This window comes from Lagopus muta, chromosome 5, assembly GCF_023343835.1.
Source record: "Lagopus muta isolate bLagMut1 chromosome 5, bLagMut1 primary, whole genome shotgun sequence".
NCBI classification, from domain to species: domain Eukaryota; kingdom Metazoa; phylum Chordata; class Aves; order Galliformes; family Phasianidae; genus Lagopus; species Lagopus muta.
Window position 1 is genome coordinate 52,741,529 of NC_064437.1, and position 16,367 is coordinate 52,757,895.

Below are 16,367 nucleotides of genomic sequence, written 5' to 3' on the forward strand. Positions count from 1 at the left end.
CCTGGGGTTTGGCGAGGAGCTGGCTGCCTGCGCGAGCCGATAATGAACGTGGCCCTGGTGCTTGCACGCGCTCATCGGCAGCGCGGGCGGAGGGGAGCACACCTGAGACCCGCACGTCTTCTGGCTCCTAATGAAGCGCTGCTGTTGCTGAGCACTCCCAAGCTGGGACCTGCGGGAGAGACGAGTTCCTCCACAGGCACAACAAAGAGCAATAGACACGGCCCAGGGGACACGGACATTCCAGGCTGCCTACTGTGTGTGCCAGCATCAAACCCTGGTTCTGCTGTGTTGGGATGTGGACCCAAGTTATGATGCGTTCTTCCTTTGATTCCCTTTTATTTGGACTGGAGCCCAGGAAAAGTGGCTGTACTCCATTGCCACAGTCCTGCAGGGCATGGCACGGACGTGTAGGTTCTGCCTTACCATCAGCGTGGCCCCATACAGGACAAGGATGGCTCTCTCTATGTGGAGCTACCCAGCACCCTCCAAGGTGCAGCCTCAGCCCCACTGTGCCCCAGAGGGGAGCATGGCTTCTCCTGCGTGTAATCGATGGCAGCAGATCCTGATCGCTTTCATTATTATTATTTTCTTATGCATGTGCGCACAGGAGATTTATCGCCAGCTACGGAGGCAAAATCAATTATTCATGTTATAAATTAGAAAATGATTTATGTTTGTGGGAGGCCAAGCAGTGCGGAGCCCCTGGCCGCGTGGGAGCTGTGTTTGTCTGGGAATGGCACCGGGTACCCCCTGCCAGCACTTCCCCAGCCTCTCCATCACCACCTCACCCTGGGGTGTCCCCATACATCACAGTACCCAGTCCTGGACACTATGCCAAACCCCAAAACCTCACAGGGGTCCATCTCCCTGCATGGGGCTCACTGCCACTGTTGACTTTGGGGTCTGGGATTGCAGGGCTCTTCAGGGATGCTCAGCTGGGCTCTATGCCCATGGTTTCCCATGGCAAATTAGCAGCAGGGCTGGGAGCTGGAGGGAACACCTAGCCTCCAACATCCTGCCAGCCCATGTGCCCATGTCTGCAGCCCAGGGGAGTTTGGGGACAGCAGTGGCTCTATTACCCCAGCTATTGCAGTAGGATGATGCTCCACAGGCAGTTTCCATGGCAGCAGGAGTGCAGTCTGAGTACTGGGAGGTGTGGGCTGCAGGAAGAACCCCTTATTTCCCCCACTGGAGACATTCTTACATCTCTCCTTCTGGCAGCTGAGTCTGTGTTTCCTGCAAGGGACACTGTGGTGTCCTCTCTGGAGTGCCACGTGCAGGGACAGCAACCCCCTGCACCACCAGCATGCTTCCAGGAAAGGAGAAGGATAAGAGCAATGGGGGCTGCTCAAAGGCTTGAGCCCAGCTGTCCCAGAAGAGCCTTGGCCTCCTCTTCCTGGGTTAGCGTGGCCTCAGGGCTTCTGGGAAGTTTGTAGGTACAGAGAGCACTGGTGGGAGCTGCACTGTGGTCGCAGAACCCCACCTCACACTGGGCATCCTCAGCTCCCCTGCCCAGCACATGTTCTGTGCTGATAGCAGGGCTGCTCTTGTTTCCAGAGAGCGTCGATTCAAAGCTGCTGTGCCTGCACCTCCCTGGGGATGGCACAGCAGGCCGGGATGCTGCCTGCTTCTCCTTGTCTCTCCATCTGCAGCTGCGTCAGCGGGGGACGCAGGGAGCCACGGGCTGAAAGGAGCAGTGCAGAGAAAAAAGAGTGGCTGGCGGCTCCAGGTCTGGCTCTGATCAGAGGCGAGCTGTGTGTCCAGCTCTGGCCGGGCTGAGCCCTGGGCAGGAGAGGCAGCATGGGGCTCTGCACTTTCTCTCACTGGAGCCAAACACCCTACAATGCTCTGAGATCCAGCAGTGCACCCTGTGACCCCCTTTGTGTTACTGGGGATCCCAGCCCCTATGAGCACGTCTCTGCTTTCTCTCTGCAGAGTAAGCGTTTGCAGAGGGCTTTGCTGGAGAAAAGCCCCAGGAGTTGCCCTGAGGACACAGGGTGAGGAGGACATCACACCCAGCATTTCCCATGCCCAGCCTGGCAGCTCAGCCATGGGGAGGGCACTGCGGAGAGCTCAGGGCTGGGGTAGGTTGGATTTGCTTTGTGCTGCTGCACCAAACACCTGGGGACTCAGCAGCTCGTGACAGCGCTGTATAATGTGAGGAAGCAGCCCGCGGTGCAGGCAGGCGCCGGTGCTGCCGGCGGCTGTGGGCAGGGAGATGATGGGGCCCAGCAGTGCCCCTGGGAGCGGAGCTGGCTGTGGGCAGCAGGATTCTCCTGCTGCCTCTGTTTTCCTGCACACGGGAAATAAGCAGGCAGTAAAAGCAGCACTGTGCTGCAGGAATCAATACAGCCTGGGTGCTCCTCCCCGCTCTCCCCTGGGAGCCTGCCCCCAAGCATCTCCCTGAGCAATTGCTGCTGTCTCCCTCTCCATGCTGTTTTGATTTCCAGCATGTGCAGCAGGACCATGCCTGATGCTGCAGGCCATGCAACAGTGTGGGGCAGGGGGTGACAGCCCCAGGATTTGGGGAGCTCACTTCCTGGGCAGCCTGACTTCAGGGATCCTTTGGGATACGGAGAGAGATATCCTGGGGGATTCCTGTGTCCCTCTCCGGGGACCCCCACTGCCTGACCAAGAGGAGCTGATGTGCTCTGGCTCTATCACAGCAACCAGCAGGTTCAGAGGGACATGACACAGCGTGATCCTACATCTTGTCCATGGGGATTCTGATCCTACAGGAGATCCCAAGGAGAGATAAGCCCAGCTCACCCATAGGGCAGTGTCTCACATGGAACGGGGCTTTCTGCTGTCACTGCTCTGCCCCACAGGTAGTGATGGACAGCAGGGATGGGCACCATGAGGCAGGAGACAACAGCGGGTGGATCCGGTTACAGGCAGCACGGGGCAGAGAGATCAGCAGAGAACAGCAATGCAGCAAAAAGGGCTTTTAGTGATAATTAATAATTAACATTTCTAATGATGTCCCGGCGACAGGAAGAGTCCAAGCAGGGACCTGGGGGCACTGTGCATGGTGACAGTAGCAGCTTGGGGCCATATAGGGACTGGGCTGTACAGAGCCCGGGGTCAGATGCTGGGTACTTCCTTCATGCCCTGCTGCTGCCATGGGCACGCAGTGATCCTATGACAAGAGGGACTGGAAAACAGTGTACAATGCACCTTCAGATTGACCTGACCTCTTTGCTAACACCACTGGGTCTACCAGGCTGGCGGCAGGAAGAAGGGATTGAGCACTCACCCATGGACCTTCTGAGGTCCCCAGGATTTGGCCATGCTGGCGACAGGAGCAGAGGTGGCTCAAGATACGCAGAGCCCAGGGGACCCAGTAGGATGGCGGCAGCTCAGCGCAGCGCAGCGCAGGCTGCGAGGGAACGGAGCGCTCACTATAAATACATCTGCAGGGTAAACGCCAGGGAGGAGAAGAGCTATTTCAGCTAAAAGACAACATTAGCACAGGAATGACTGGGGATAAATTAACCATGAATACATTTAGGGTGGAAATTAGACCCTCGGAGCAAGGAGGTCCCAGCACAGCCCCTCCAGAGAAGGAAACGGTGACAGGGGCCAGGGTCAGCTTTGTGGCCAACGTGTCCCACACATCGTGTGCCCTCTTCTAGTGTCAGAAAGGAGTAAGGTGTATTGCCCAGCTGCTTCCCAGGCCATGCTAGCTGCAACCAGGCAGAGCAGGTGACTGCAGAGTGGAGCAGTATGCAGAGCACTATGCATGGTATATGCATGCACACTGCACGCATGCCTGAGCGTGCAACGTGCAGGCTGTGTGTGAGCATAGGTGGGTGTGCACAGGCTGCATGAATGTTTGGGCAGCGTGCTGGGTGCTCACATATGGTGTGTGTCTGTGTGTGTGTGTGTGCAGGGTGTGCAGACAGGGATGCTGCACGCAGGCTGTACTTCATGTATGCATGTGGATGTGCGTTTGCAGCATGTGTGTGCTGTGCACCCATTGTGCACCTACTGGGCTGTGTGCAGGTGTCTCAGCCTTCGTGGTGCTCCAGAAAGAACATCGACAGCGCCTGTAAAGAGTCTCAGAGGACAGTGCTGGGAGTCAGCACTGCTCTGTCACCTGCACCCAGTCTGTGCAGCAGCAGCTGCGATGCGCTGGAAGGCACACGCTGGGTTTCCCTGATCCAGCTGCTCCTGGGCTCGTTCCCATCCGGATGATTGTGAGCCGCCAGGCAGAGGGATGCAGGGTGCCAGGGCTGCTGGCTGCAGGGGATTCCAGGAGGCAATCACCCCGTGCAAAGCTGGGACAGCGCTGCCCTGGAGATGTAGGCGCTGGTGCAGCGCTCAGACTGCATGTCCGCGCTGCCTGCAGCCCTCCGACTCCCTTCCCCCAGCAGCATGTCTCACTGCCGCCTCGCTCTAATTTCCTGTCCATTGTCCCCGTCGCCGCCACCATCGGTCCCCAGCGCAGGGCCGTGCAACGCACAGCCAGTCTCCACGCACCTCCGTCATCTCCACGTGCATACCCCAACAGGGCCGTGCCCACCCTCCGCAGCTCCCAGAAGAGCCTGGATGCTGCCTTGTCCCCCCTTCACTCCCAGCACCTGTGGGACCGGGCACCACCAGCCCAACATGGGGAGCAGGAGCCCACAGCAGATTCTGTGCTCAGTGCTCAGCCGCACTGCAAAAGGGGTCATCGGAAATGGAGTGTACAGGGGTACTTGATGGTCACGTGGCAGCAGCACTGTGGGAAACAATCACTGGGGCTGAGAGCTCTCCAATCCAGCAAGGAGAGGAGAACTGCTAGAAACAGGCAGGAGCTGAAGCCAGACACGTTCGAATGAGAAATAAAGGTTTCAGCAGGGCAGGAGATCAGCCACTCAGCACAGCCCATCACGGCGCGGGCTCCTGCTGCCGCCCGGTGCAACGAGGTGGTTGCAGCCCCAGGCTCCATGCTGGGTTCCTATAGACGTGTTCTGCTGAGATGACCTAACTGTGCCCTGCCAGCACTGTCCGTGTGCCACCACGGCCTCACGGGGAGCTCTGTGTCCAGCCCTGCAGCAGACACTATGGGAAGGAAGGCGGGCTGCATGCAAGCCAAGCTCAGCATCCAATAGCTGCAAGGTTTTGGAATGGCAATGCCTTGTGCAACCAGTCCCCAGGTCCCCAACAGTGAAGCAGGTGCCCTGCACCTAGGGTCATGCTGGGGATGGCATGGGGACGATGCTGAGCCCTTGGGCACAGCTTTGGGGGCTGACATCTGTCCATACCCACAGTTACATTGCTCTATTGGGCAAAGCAGTTGGGATGGGGCAGCTCTGTGCATCGTTGCAGTCAGTGGGGAGCAAATCCTGCTGTGCTCTGGGTGGAAATCACTGGGGGGAGGGAGAGGAAACAGCGAGGAGGAAAGTGCCTCTGAGTGACTGCAGGGCTGCAGCCAGGATTTCGATCCCCATCGCCCAGCTCCCGGGTAGCATTGCTGGGACCCCATGGTCCCAAAGCTTTTGGGGGCAGCCTGACAGTGAGGGACGGTGCGGGACACGATGGGACAGAGCAACCCACCGCCCCGTGAAGGTTACGAGCCACTCTCCTGCCACATGCCTCAGCGGGTCCCCCCATCATATTTTGGCTCCTTATCACCCGGCGCTGCCCGGCCGTGCTTCCACTGCAATTTCGGGCAGTAAATCAGCTCCGCACAGCCCCACCTCCCCGCTCTCCATTGGCAGCGGCACCCCTCGCCCCGCTCATTGGCGCTGCCGCGGCCGCCCAGCGCTACATAAAGCCCGCACGGGCGGCCGGAGTCGTCGGGAGTCGGGCGGCGCGGAACCGGGAGGCGGGCGGCGAGGCGGGCGCTGCGGGATGCGCTCCCCCCGCCACCGCCGCCGCGGGGGCACCGGGCAGCACCCCGCGCCCGTGAGTAGGGAGGGGGCCCCGCGCCTCCGCCCCGCCGCCAACTTTGCCGGGGAGTCGGGGGTGGGTGCGGGAAGTTGGGAAGTGGGGAGGGGAGGGGGCGGCGGAGTTGGGGATGGGATGGGGGGGTAGGGGTGCAGCCTGGGGTTTTAGGGTGGGGGCTGGCAGTAGGGGAGCACCCGCGGGGACGTTGGGGTGGTGATGGGCAACGGGAGGGAAAGGGCAGCTCTTCTCTTTGGGAATGTCCCCACTTGGTCACTGTGGGGCTGGAGGGGTCCCTCTGCCCCTCCACCTGTGCAGGAAGGGGCTGGCTGTGCGGTACCACGGCTGAGCCCCCCCAAGGACCCGATGTCCCTTCGGGCTGAGCTGCGAGATAAGGTGACTGCTTGTCTCCATACTGCATGAGCTGCTGCTGGCTGAGCCCCAGCGTGCTGGGTCCGGTGCTGAGCATGGGAGAGAACAGGGACCATCTTTGCTTGGGAACTGCAGGCGTGAAGTCCATTGGGAGCATCCATGGCAGCATGCACACAGGGACCAGGTCCTGTGTGAGGGGTGTGAGGTGCACGGCGCTGAGGCCACAGCAGTGAGACCAGGGCTTGTGGCTTCGGCCAGAGCACAGGCACTGCAGAATCAGGGCTGCTTGGGGCTCTGGCATCCCTGGGATACCACAGCCCCTCTGGGACAGAGGAGACTGAGTGCAGGATGCCTCTCACCTGTCCTCTACCCTGGCAGGTTTGGCTGTGGTGGCCTGGGAATGATGGGAAGGGGGATATGGTGTCACTGGGACACATGCAGCATGATGTCATGCGGTGCTGTGATGTTACCGTGCTGTCACTGCTGTGAGGTGGCTTTGGGGTGTGGTGGGGCTCCTGTGCAATGTCACACGATGTTGTGGCAGTGCTGGCCCGGGATGGGATGTGGCCCGGGATGGGATGTTGCCGCAGTGGTGACGCATGACACTGGGGACACGCAGCATGGCGGCAGCAATGTCATGGGGATGGGGCAGCCATGCAAGTGGCCAACTCCCACGTCCCCATGATGTGTGCTGGGGACCACAGCCATGTACGTGAGGAGCCCTGGGGCAGCATCTCCCTACCTGCGCTAACAGGTCTGTGGGGTGTGACCTTCCTAGGTTTGTGCACCCAGGTGTTGCCCTCACCCCATCCCGTTCTACCCTCAGGCTACTTTTGGCAGCAGCCTTGCATGGGGATGGCAGTGCCAGGGAGCAGCTGTTGGGCCAGCACTACATTCCTGCGCTACCCAGTTGTGCCCTGTGTGGGCATCCATGGCACCCCTGACTTGCTCCCATCTTCCCTCTGTCCCTTCTGACCACTTCAGCTCCATGCCACCAGGTTTAGCCATGCTGAGCAGGAGTCCCAGTGTGACTGCAGCACCTGGAGTGACCTTGCCACTGGATGCCAAGACATGAGCTGGGACAGGAGAGAGCTGAGCTCTGCCATAGGCATACAAGCAGGACCCTGTTGCCTCAAACATCCTTGTGCTGTGCTGGAAGCCACAGGGCCTCTTGCATTCAGTACACTGAGCCTGGACCTCCCTCCCTTTTCCCAAAACAGCCTGGCTCTGGGCCGGGCAGCCCCCACCATGGCACCCAGAACCGGATCCGTGGGGAAGAGCCTTTTGTTTCCAATCAGGAACATTGTTTCCTCCTGGAAAAGCTTCCTCCAGCTTGGAGGGATTCCGGCTGCAGCTGGATGGAGTGGGGGTGTGCCTGGGGAGTGGGCCAAGCTGCAGGGAACGGGAGCTGGAGGGGATACAGAGCCCCATTGATGGCATGGGGACAGTTCCCTGGAGGAGCACCAGGCAAGGGAATGCTGCACCATGCTGGCTGGGGACAGAGATGGAGGTTAGGAAATCAGAGGACAACCCTATGCTCATGTCCCTATGAATGGGCAGATGCTCTGTGCCTTGTCCCCACACTTCCCAGATAAACCTTGGGGTAAGATCCTTGGAGCCTTCTCCCTTCCCCGGGAGGCAGCAGCAGGCTGGTGGTAACAATCTACCAAGGTCCAAGAATAGGGCATCTTCCCCTCTCCAAGCTGGCCACACAGGGCCAATGGCATGAGGACAGGCTGACAGTGAGACTGGTCACCTTTCCCCACTGCTTGTCTTTTGGGGGATGCTCCTAAAGAATTTGGAACAGCTCTGTCATGGCCACACGGAGTAGTGCCCCTTGCTGGACTTGATCGACACAGCTGGTGCCATGCAGCTGGACTTTTCTGGAGGGGACTGCCCAGCCCACAGTGAGTGCAGCAGTCCTGAGTGCCACCTCACTTGTCACCCAGTCTAAAGCCGGGTCAGAGCCAGCTCCAAAGCTCTGCAGCCTTGCCAGCAGAGCTGGCAGCCACAGTCCTCCGCAGTCCAGGTTAATTGAGCCTCTCCTCCCAGTCTCCTGTCACCTTTCCATGGCTGCAGTCCTGTGCAGACAACCCCCCCCCCCATAGTCCCCAAGAGAAACAGTGATGGCAGGATGGGGAAACTGAGGCATGTTGGAGCCGCACAGAAATGCCTGAGGTCTTGGGGCTGGAGAATCGAAGGGTTGTGCATTACTGAGTGGGGTGGATGGTGAGTGGTGGAGGAAGAATAACTTGTACAGGGATGATGCTCGGGCTCCGTGGAATGGGATCTTGGTGGTGCAACCAGCAGAGCTGAGTGGCTGCAGGTCTGTCTCAGGTGCCTAGGATGCTGGCGCTGTGCCTGCTGTCCCTGGCCTGGCTCAGTGAGGGCTCCCAGCGCAGTGAGCCCATGTTCACCGGCGTCACCCACCAACTGCTCCCGCCTGACTACGACAGCAACCCCACACAGCTCAACTACGGCGTGGCTGTCACTGACCTGGATGCTGATGGCAGCTTTGAGATCGTGGTGGCTGGGTGAGTAGGGACAGTCTTGGGGGCAGTAAGACATGGTGGCCCTGCAGTGCCAGGAGCTCCTTGCAGCCATGTGTCCCACGGCTGGCAGCCTTTCCAAACTCACTGTTTTCTCCAAAAAGCACACGTGGTGCCCAGCTGAGCTCCCAGCTGCAGGCAGTTGGTCTCACTGCTCTGCTGGGGCACATCACTAATATTCCTACCCCTTCATCTAGGAGGAGGTGTGCGGTGGCACTGCCAGCATGCCATCTGCATGGGGACACTGCTCCGGGGTCAGGTCCCCTTGCTGTGGGATGATGGCAGCTGCCCAACAGCTGGGTCCCACCCCTCAGTACAGAGGCAGCTCAAGCCCGAGCCAGCTCGGCTCCGCTGACAGGACTCAGTGCTCTCCGGAGATTCATTTAATTGGCTGGAGGTTTTTTATAGCCCTGTATGGGTGTGATGGCTTGGAAGGGCTGGCAGGAGCCAGTGATGCAGGAGCCGTGTGCTGTGCTGTCCCAGCGCCTGAGCAGGGCTGGACACAGAGCAGCTGCTGCTAGCAGGTCCTGCCCTGGCTGGGGATAGTGGAGACAGTGGCACAGGCTCCTGGCATGGCTGTAAGACAGTGGCATAGCATGCTCATCCAGGAGGGAGGCTTGTACATGTGTCCTCACCTGGAAGGGAGTATCTCACCCTGTGAGCCCAGCATGGGCTGGCACCGTGCTTGATGAATGGGGCACGGACATGGGGTGTCTGCCCAACAGTGCAGCAAGCCTGGGCAGCCAGGGATACCCAGCAAGGCCCAGGTCACTACACTCAGCAGGGCTGAACCAAGCAGCTGGGATGGTTTTGTAAGCAGCACGTTGCCCGTTGTGTAACTTGTTTACGGTGCATGGGGCAGGAACAGGCGGGGAGCCTGTGGGGCACAGTGTGCTGAGCAGATTTTCCTTGCATGCTGCCTTCCCTGCCCTGGGAAAAAGCTGCAAGAAGGGAACCTGCCCCATCCTACCCTGAGACTACCCAGGGCGCCCAGGTCAGGCTGACGTGTGACACCAGGCTGAGCCCTCCCCATGGCAGCCAGCCCCACAGCTGGAAGAGGGAGGCAGAAGATCCTTAGCCACCACACACCATGCATGTCTCTGCTGTGCCCCTCAAGCTGCTGGTGCCCAGATCCTGCTTGGCACAGTGCATGGCCACCTGCACGAGGGAATGGGGCGGGGGCTGTCATGCCATTCCCAACTCCAGGATCCATCTGTTCATGCCTACAGATACAATGGCCCCAACCTGGTGCTCAAGTATGACAAGGCACGGGGCCGGCTGGTCAACGTGGCAGAGGACGAGTACAGCTCCCCTTACTATGCGCTGCGGGACCGGCCAGGCAATGCTATCGGTGTGACAGCGTGTGACATCGACGGGGATGGCCGTGAGGAAATCTACTTCCTCAACACCAACAATGCCTTCTCTGGTGAGCTCCAGGCACGGGGGGGGGGGGGGGGCCGGCACAGCTGCCCATGACCTTCGGCGCGTGAGGGATGTGTGCGGGCTGGAGTTAATTTCCCAGTTGAGTGGCTCCATTGATTGATGGCAGCGCAGGCGGGACGCTGAGCCCAGCCAGATGCTGAGTCAGCACTCCCAGCCACCCTCCCCAAGGCACCCTGAGGGGATGGCAGTGTCCCATCATCATTGGGACTGCCGTGCCACCAGGATGTGAGCGTACCCCCGCGTGCTGACCCCTGTGATGGTGGCAGAACTGTGCCTCTGTACCAAGCCAGAGTCTCATCCTGCCTTACTGATGCTGTCGCATCTCCTGGGCATGCCAGCCCTGGGGAGGGGACACCTGTGCCCCGAGTGATCGCCAAAGCTCCCTGTGTCCCTGCTCCATCCCAGCTCTGCCCAGTCCCACTGCTGCGGATGTGTTTTCATTCTCCAATTACCAGGACTGGCAGTGGCTGTCTGCGTGCCCATCCCTAAATCAGGCAATGCCACTGGCACTGTCACAGCACCATGGCTCACTGCCTGTGCCTGGCACTGCATTGATTTTTGTCTCCACTGGCTGTGCCCCATTGGGACGCATTTTAACTTAATGAGTTGATTCTTCCATGTGTCTCCCAGCGGCACTTACGGGTTATGGGAACTCTGCCAGTGGCAACAGCTGGGGGGACAGGGACAGAGCAAGGGTCATGTCCCATTGGGGCGAGCTCAGGGAGAGGATGTTTGCAGCAGCCCCTGATCACATCCCGTAGGCATGGCCACCTACACGGATAAGCTCTTCAAACTCCGCAACGGGCGCTGGGAGGACCTGCTGAGCGACGAAGTGAACCGTGACGTGGCCAGCCGCTTCGCAGGGCGCTCTGTCGCCTGTGTGGACCGCACGGTGAGCGGGCAGAGTGTGGGGCAGCCCCTCACCGAGGCCCCGTCCCACTCCACTGGGGATGGGGGTGCCCCCAGCAGCCGCTTGGTGGCTGTCAGGGCTCACAGCCCCCCCGGCCATCAGGGCTCCGGGCATTCGTCCACACGGTTGCCGCTGGCTGATAAACGCGCCTGTCGAGGTGATTTATGTCCCTGTCACCTGCTCTTTCTTCTTCCTCCTCCCCCAGCAGTTTGTTTCCCAATGATTATCGCTAAATCAGGACCCAGCTGCTGCACGGGACAAGGGGGGCGGTGGGGACGGGGGGGCACCTGTCACAGCAGGGAGTGTGGCATGAACTGAACACCAGCACTGAGCTTGGAGACGGTGGAGGTGATGGGGCACATCCCAGTGGGAAAGCACAACCATCCCCAGTGCAGGGTGCTCTTGACTATGGGTGTTAGGGAACTCGACAGCAGGGAGGATGGAGGCCAAACCCATCCCCACGGGCTGAGGTGGAGGGACAGGGAGCTGAGGCGGTGCTGCTGGCCGCAGGGGTCGGGCAGGTACTCTATCTACATCGCCAACTACGCCAGCGGCAAAGTGGGCCCACATGCGCTGCTGGAGATGGACGTGGCTGCTAGTGACCCTGCCCGTGGCATCGTGGTGCTGGTGGACGTGGCCGCCCAGGCTGGTGTCAGCAAGTACACAGGTATGGAGAGGACGTGAGCACTAGCGACCTGTGCCATGACCCACACCACATGTGCCACACATTGCCTGCCTGACTGCCCCACCTAGTGGCCACCCCACTGCGCGTGGCACCCACCCAGCAGGACCCCGCTGTCACCTGCTGGTTCCCTGGCAGCGTCCTTAGGGCCTGGGGATGCAGAGTGCATGCCAGCCACCATGGGGGACTGCCGCGTGCCCCGTCTCTGTGGCGGTAAATTCTTGCTAATTAGGAGTGTTGTCACCATGGCGATGGCAGTGATTAGGTTGGATGTGACACAAGCGGCTGCCAGCCTCAATTAGCTCTTGATGAGAGGGAGTGAAGGAGGAGGGAGGGAGAGGAGGGGGTCTTGGGAACACTGGAACAGATACAGGGACATGCAGCCCCCAAAGCAGGGGACAACCTTACCACTGGCTGCTGTCCCCAGGGGGCCGTGGTGTGGCTGTAGGCCCCATCCTGAGTGACAGTGCTTCTGACATCTTCTGTGGGAATGAGAACAGCCCCAACTTCCTCTTCCACAACCGTGGGGATGGGACATACCAGGACGTGGCAGCTGTGGTAGGTGAGTAGAGGGCAGGGGGAGATGACACCAAATGAGCTGAGCACAGTGCTGGGGGACCGTGGGGATTGACGGGCCCCAATGACCACAAGAGGGGCAGCAGAGATGCAAAGATGCAACATGGGGAGGCCCATATGGAGACCAGGGGCCATGTTCCAGGATGTGTCCTGGGGAGTTGTCCCAGGATCGAGTGTCCTGTCTCCCTGTCCCCTTGCTGCTTGCAGGGCTGGATGACCCCTACCAGCATGGACGTGGTGTGGCATTGGCTGACTTCAACCGTGATGGCCGTGTGGACATTGTCTATGGCAACTGGAATGGGCCGCACCGCCTCTACCTCCAGGCAGGGGCCCCCGGGCGCATCAAATTTCGGGTGAGGGCTGGGGCTGGAACATCCCCAACCACCAGCTTTGGTGCTGAGTCCCAGTTTGGTTTTGAGCTCCGGTTGCCAGTGGGGATGGAAACTGAGGAGCAGTGTCCTCACATCACCATCCCATACCCATTTCTCATGCAGGACATTGCCACTCCCAAGTTCTCCATGCCATCCCCCGTCCGCACTGTCATCGCTGCTGACTTTGACAATGATCAGGAGCTGGAGGTCTTCTTCAACAACATTGCCTACCGCGGCTCCTCTGCTAATCGCCTGTTCCGGTAGGGCTGGGGGGCCATGCCCCACAGCGGGAGCCAAGCAGCCCTCACCGTGCTCTTCTCCGTTGGTGCCACGTGCGGGGCCAGAGCTCCGACTCTGCTCATCAAGGAGCCATGCCTGAGCCCTTCCCTATGTCATTACCAGCCCTGCAGCTGTGCCTGCAGCAGCCCCTGGGGTCTCCATGCTGCTGATCACAGCTGTGTGGAAGCTTGTTCCCTGCTGAAGCTAATTGTGGGGATCAATTCCTCACCACTGCTCTGCGGCACCCCTTGCCATGTTGGCACAGCAGGAAGGTGGAAGGCGGTGGTTTGGGAGGAGCTGGGAGCCCCCAGGGGTTGCAGCAGCGTTTGGAGATGGCACTGCTGCTCTCCATGCCCTTGTGATATCTCTATCATTTCTCCATGAAGCAGGGATGAGATGTGCATGTCCAGTCACCAGGCACACCACACGGCCCTGTCCCCTCTGGGTGTCATCTCTCTGCCAGGCTGCTCCAAGGTGGAGAGCTGCTGGGTGTCATGGGGACACAAGGGCTGGCACTAACACCCTGCCTGTGCTCAACAGGCTCATCCGCAGGGAGCACTCAGACCCCATTGTAGAAGAGCTGAACCCGGGGGATGCGCTGGAGCCCGAGGGACGGGGCACTGGTGGGTGCTGCAGGGCAGGGCTGGGGGTGACACAGCACTGCCAGGGTGCTGCCATCACCATGAGAGCCAAACCCATGACCTGTTGTTCTGTGCACAGGAGGTGCGGTGACAGATTTTGATGGCGATGGGATGCTGGATCTGATCCTATCCCACGGCGAGTCCATGGCACAGCCACTCTCCATCTTCAAGAGCACCCAGGTGAGCAAAAGGGCTCCTCTAGATGTCTCCGTCCCTGTGTCCCCCCAGCTCAGCCTTCCTCCCCTCTGCTGCAGGGTGCTGGCAACAACTGGCTGCGGGTTGTGCCACGCACCCGCTTTGGGGCCTTTGCACGAGGAGCCAAGGTGGTGCTGTTCACACGACACAGCGGTGCCCACCTGCGCATCATCGATGGCGGCTCAGGGTACCTGTGTGAAATGGAGCCCGTGGCACACTTTGGACTGGGTGAGGCCCGGGGTGAGGGCAAGATGCTGCCAGCCCCCCCCTGCACCCAGTGACAGGCTGCCTGCCCATAGGACGTGACGAAGCCAGCAGCCTGGAGGTGACGTGGCCCGACGGCCGTGTTCTGGTGCGAGCGGTGGCCAGCAGTGAGACCAACTCTGTCCTGGAGGTCCCCTATCCACGAGACACAGAGAAACCACCGATGCCCACCCTGCTGGAGGTGAGGACCCACGGGGAGTGATTAAGGGACAGGAATGCGGGGCTGAGCTCTGCTGCCTTGGGGCTGCCCCATCCCAGTGTCTGCTTCTCCCCAAACGCAGTGCGGGCAGGGATTCTCCCAGCACGAGAACGGACGCTGCGTAGGTGAGTGCAGACACAGGCATGGCTGAAACCCAGAGTATGGCTGTTTGGCATGTGCTCTGGGAGCATGGGCTCTGAGGGGGCAGGGGGTGCATGGCTGATACAAGTGATGCAGCAGAAAAGGGGACATGGTAGTGTTCAGCTGTGGCAGCACACCGCTTGCAAATGGCCACATCCACGCTTACGCACAGTGGGAGCCAGGGCACACCACTGGCAGTTCCCAGCCTGGCCACATCACCCCCTATCCCCTCTGTCCACAGACACCAACGAGTGTGCTGAGTTCCCCTTTGTCTGCCCCCGGGAGAAGCCCATCTGCATCAACACCTATGGCGGGTACCGCTGCCGCAGCAACAAGCGCTGTGCTCGTGGCTTCGAGCCCAATGAGGATGGCACAGCATGTGTGGGTGAGTGATGGTGGTGATACACTGGAGCAGCACCTTGGGATGGTGATGTACCCACCCAGGCACAGCCACCCCTGCACCCTCCAGTGGTTGCCTATGCCCCAGCCCCACAGCTACGTGCCTCCGTGTCTGCTGGTCCCGTGCCACCCACTTGCTGCTGATCACCCAACTCTCTTTCTTTCCTGCTCCTTTTCTCATTCTCCGTGCAGCTCAGGTGGCCTTTTTTGGGGGATACCCCTCCACCGGGAGCTGGCCCTGGGCCCCCCAACGCATTCTCCTCTCTCTGGGCTTCGGACTCTGCCTTTGCCTCTATGCACTTTAACCCTGCCTGTAACACCCGAGCAGCCTTGGCGAAGGAGCAGCCAGCCTCTGTCTGTCTCTTTTTCTCTCTCCCCATGTGGAACTGCCCTGGATGGGCAAGGGACCACAGCATCGTCCCCACACTGCAGCCCAGGACTGAAGCCCCAGCACTCCCCCCGCATCGCTGGCTCCGTCGCCTCGATCCCGTGCCATGTGCCTGCTGGTTTGGCCTGAGCCATGTGTGCTTTTCAAGTCCCCTCTGCTCGGGGGGAGGCAACCCCAGCAGAGGAGGCTCCCCCCAGCCTATCAGGGGAAAGTCCCCTCAGTTTGTTTTTTAACTTCTTGACCCTGCTGTTTGGAGTTGGACCCTGCTCAGTCTTCCAGCCCATCTCCTGGAGAACCCTCCCAATAAACTATACACTGTCTATTTGCCGGCTGGGCTGAGCTCAGGCTTCCAGCAGGGTGGGAGCCACTATTTTGCCCTAGATTTCCCCCCCACCCCCGCTCCTCCTTCCCCCCCAGGTACAGCCCCTGTGCCAGCCGTGCCATGTGAGCAAACCAATCCCTGTCCTGCTTTCTCTGCATGTCCCACAGGGCGTGTACTGCACTATGCCTCCCACTTATTGCCCCACGCCCAATCTCCATATGGGGTCAGTCCTATGGCACCATTGGTGTGCCCAGCCCCAATGTAGCCCCGATGCAAGAGGAGGCAGGGTAGCTAGCAGGGCCGAAGCATGAGGTTTATTGAAGGTCTCCATCAGTTTCCATGCAGGGTGCCCCACAGGGTGCACCAGAGCCTCACCACCCTCCTGTGGAGACGAGTCCTCCTCCCTCTATGGCCCTGGAGCTCGCTCCCAGGTACTGGATGTTACAGGGACCCACCTCTTGTCTCTTGTCTCTTTCCCCCTCGGAGGTCCCCCACCACAGGTTGCAAGTGTGGGTGCTGCAGCCAGGGGTGCTGCATCAGGGCAGATCTGCAAGGCTGGCACCTTTGGGGTGATGGGCAGGATGCAAGCAGGAGACGCACCCCCTGCAGGCCCCCAGCACCACAGGGGTACTGTATGCTGCAGGGAGGGTGAGGATGCATGCGGGATGTGTGGGCAGGAGGATTTGTGCCCCCTGCCCTGGCACAGGGAGCTGGCTGGGGATGGCAGGGAGCAGGATGCAGCCAGAACCTTTGGGGCAGCACACA

At 60.2% G+C, this 16,367-nt stretch overlaps 1 protein-coding gene across 3 annotated transcripts; it reads left to right on the plus strand.

Moving 5' to 3' along the window:
* Positions 1–5,800: 5,800 nt before the first annotated feature.
* CRTAC1 (cartilage acidic protein 1) lies at positions 5,801–15,602 on the plus strand. 3 transcript variants are annotated; one of them, XM_048946702.1, is made up of 15 exons: positions 5,801–5,892; positions 8,581–8,777; positions 10,022–10,218; positions 10,997–11,127; positions 11,656–11,812; positions 12,255–12,389; positions 12,611–12,756; positions 12,898–13,034; positions 13,594–13,676; positions 13,774–13,874; positions 13,949–14,117; positions 14,189–14,334; positions 14,435–14,477; positions 14,735–14,878; positions 15,297–15,602. In XM_048946702.1, the coding sequence occupies exons 1-15, from the start codon at positions 5,839–5,841 to the stop codon at positions 15,407–15,409; spliced, it is 1,953 nt and encodes a 650-aa protein (XP_048802659.1). In that variant the 5' UTR covers positions 5,801–5,838; the 3' UTR covers positions 15,410–15,602. The 3 variants fall into 3 exon arrangements, with proteins under 3 accessions (XP_048802659.1, XP_048802660.1, XP_048802658.1); XM_048946703.1 differs by having other exon boundaries at positions 15,306–15,602; XM_048946701.1 differs by having other exon boundaries at positions 5,839–5,952; positions 15,085–15,318.
* Positions 15,603–16,367: the final 765 nt, after the last annotated feature.

Excerpts from the sequence above, each read along its gene's own strand:
- CRTAC1 (XM_048946701.1), top strand. The coding sequence starts at position 5,839 with ATGCGCTCCCCCCGCCACCGCCGCCGCGGGGGCACCGGGCAGCACCCC. Across the intron at positions 5,953-8,580 it reads ACTTTGCCGGGGAGTCGGGG|GTGCCTAGGATGCTGGCGCT; the intron begins GTGGGTGCGGGA and ends GGTCTGTCTCAG. Across the intron at positions 12,390-12,610 it reads GGACGTGGCAGCTGTGGTAG|GGCTGGATGACCCCTACCAG; the intron begins GTGAGTAGAGGG and ends TGCTGCTTGCAG.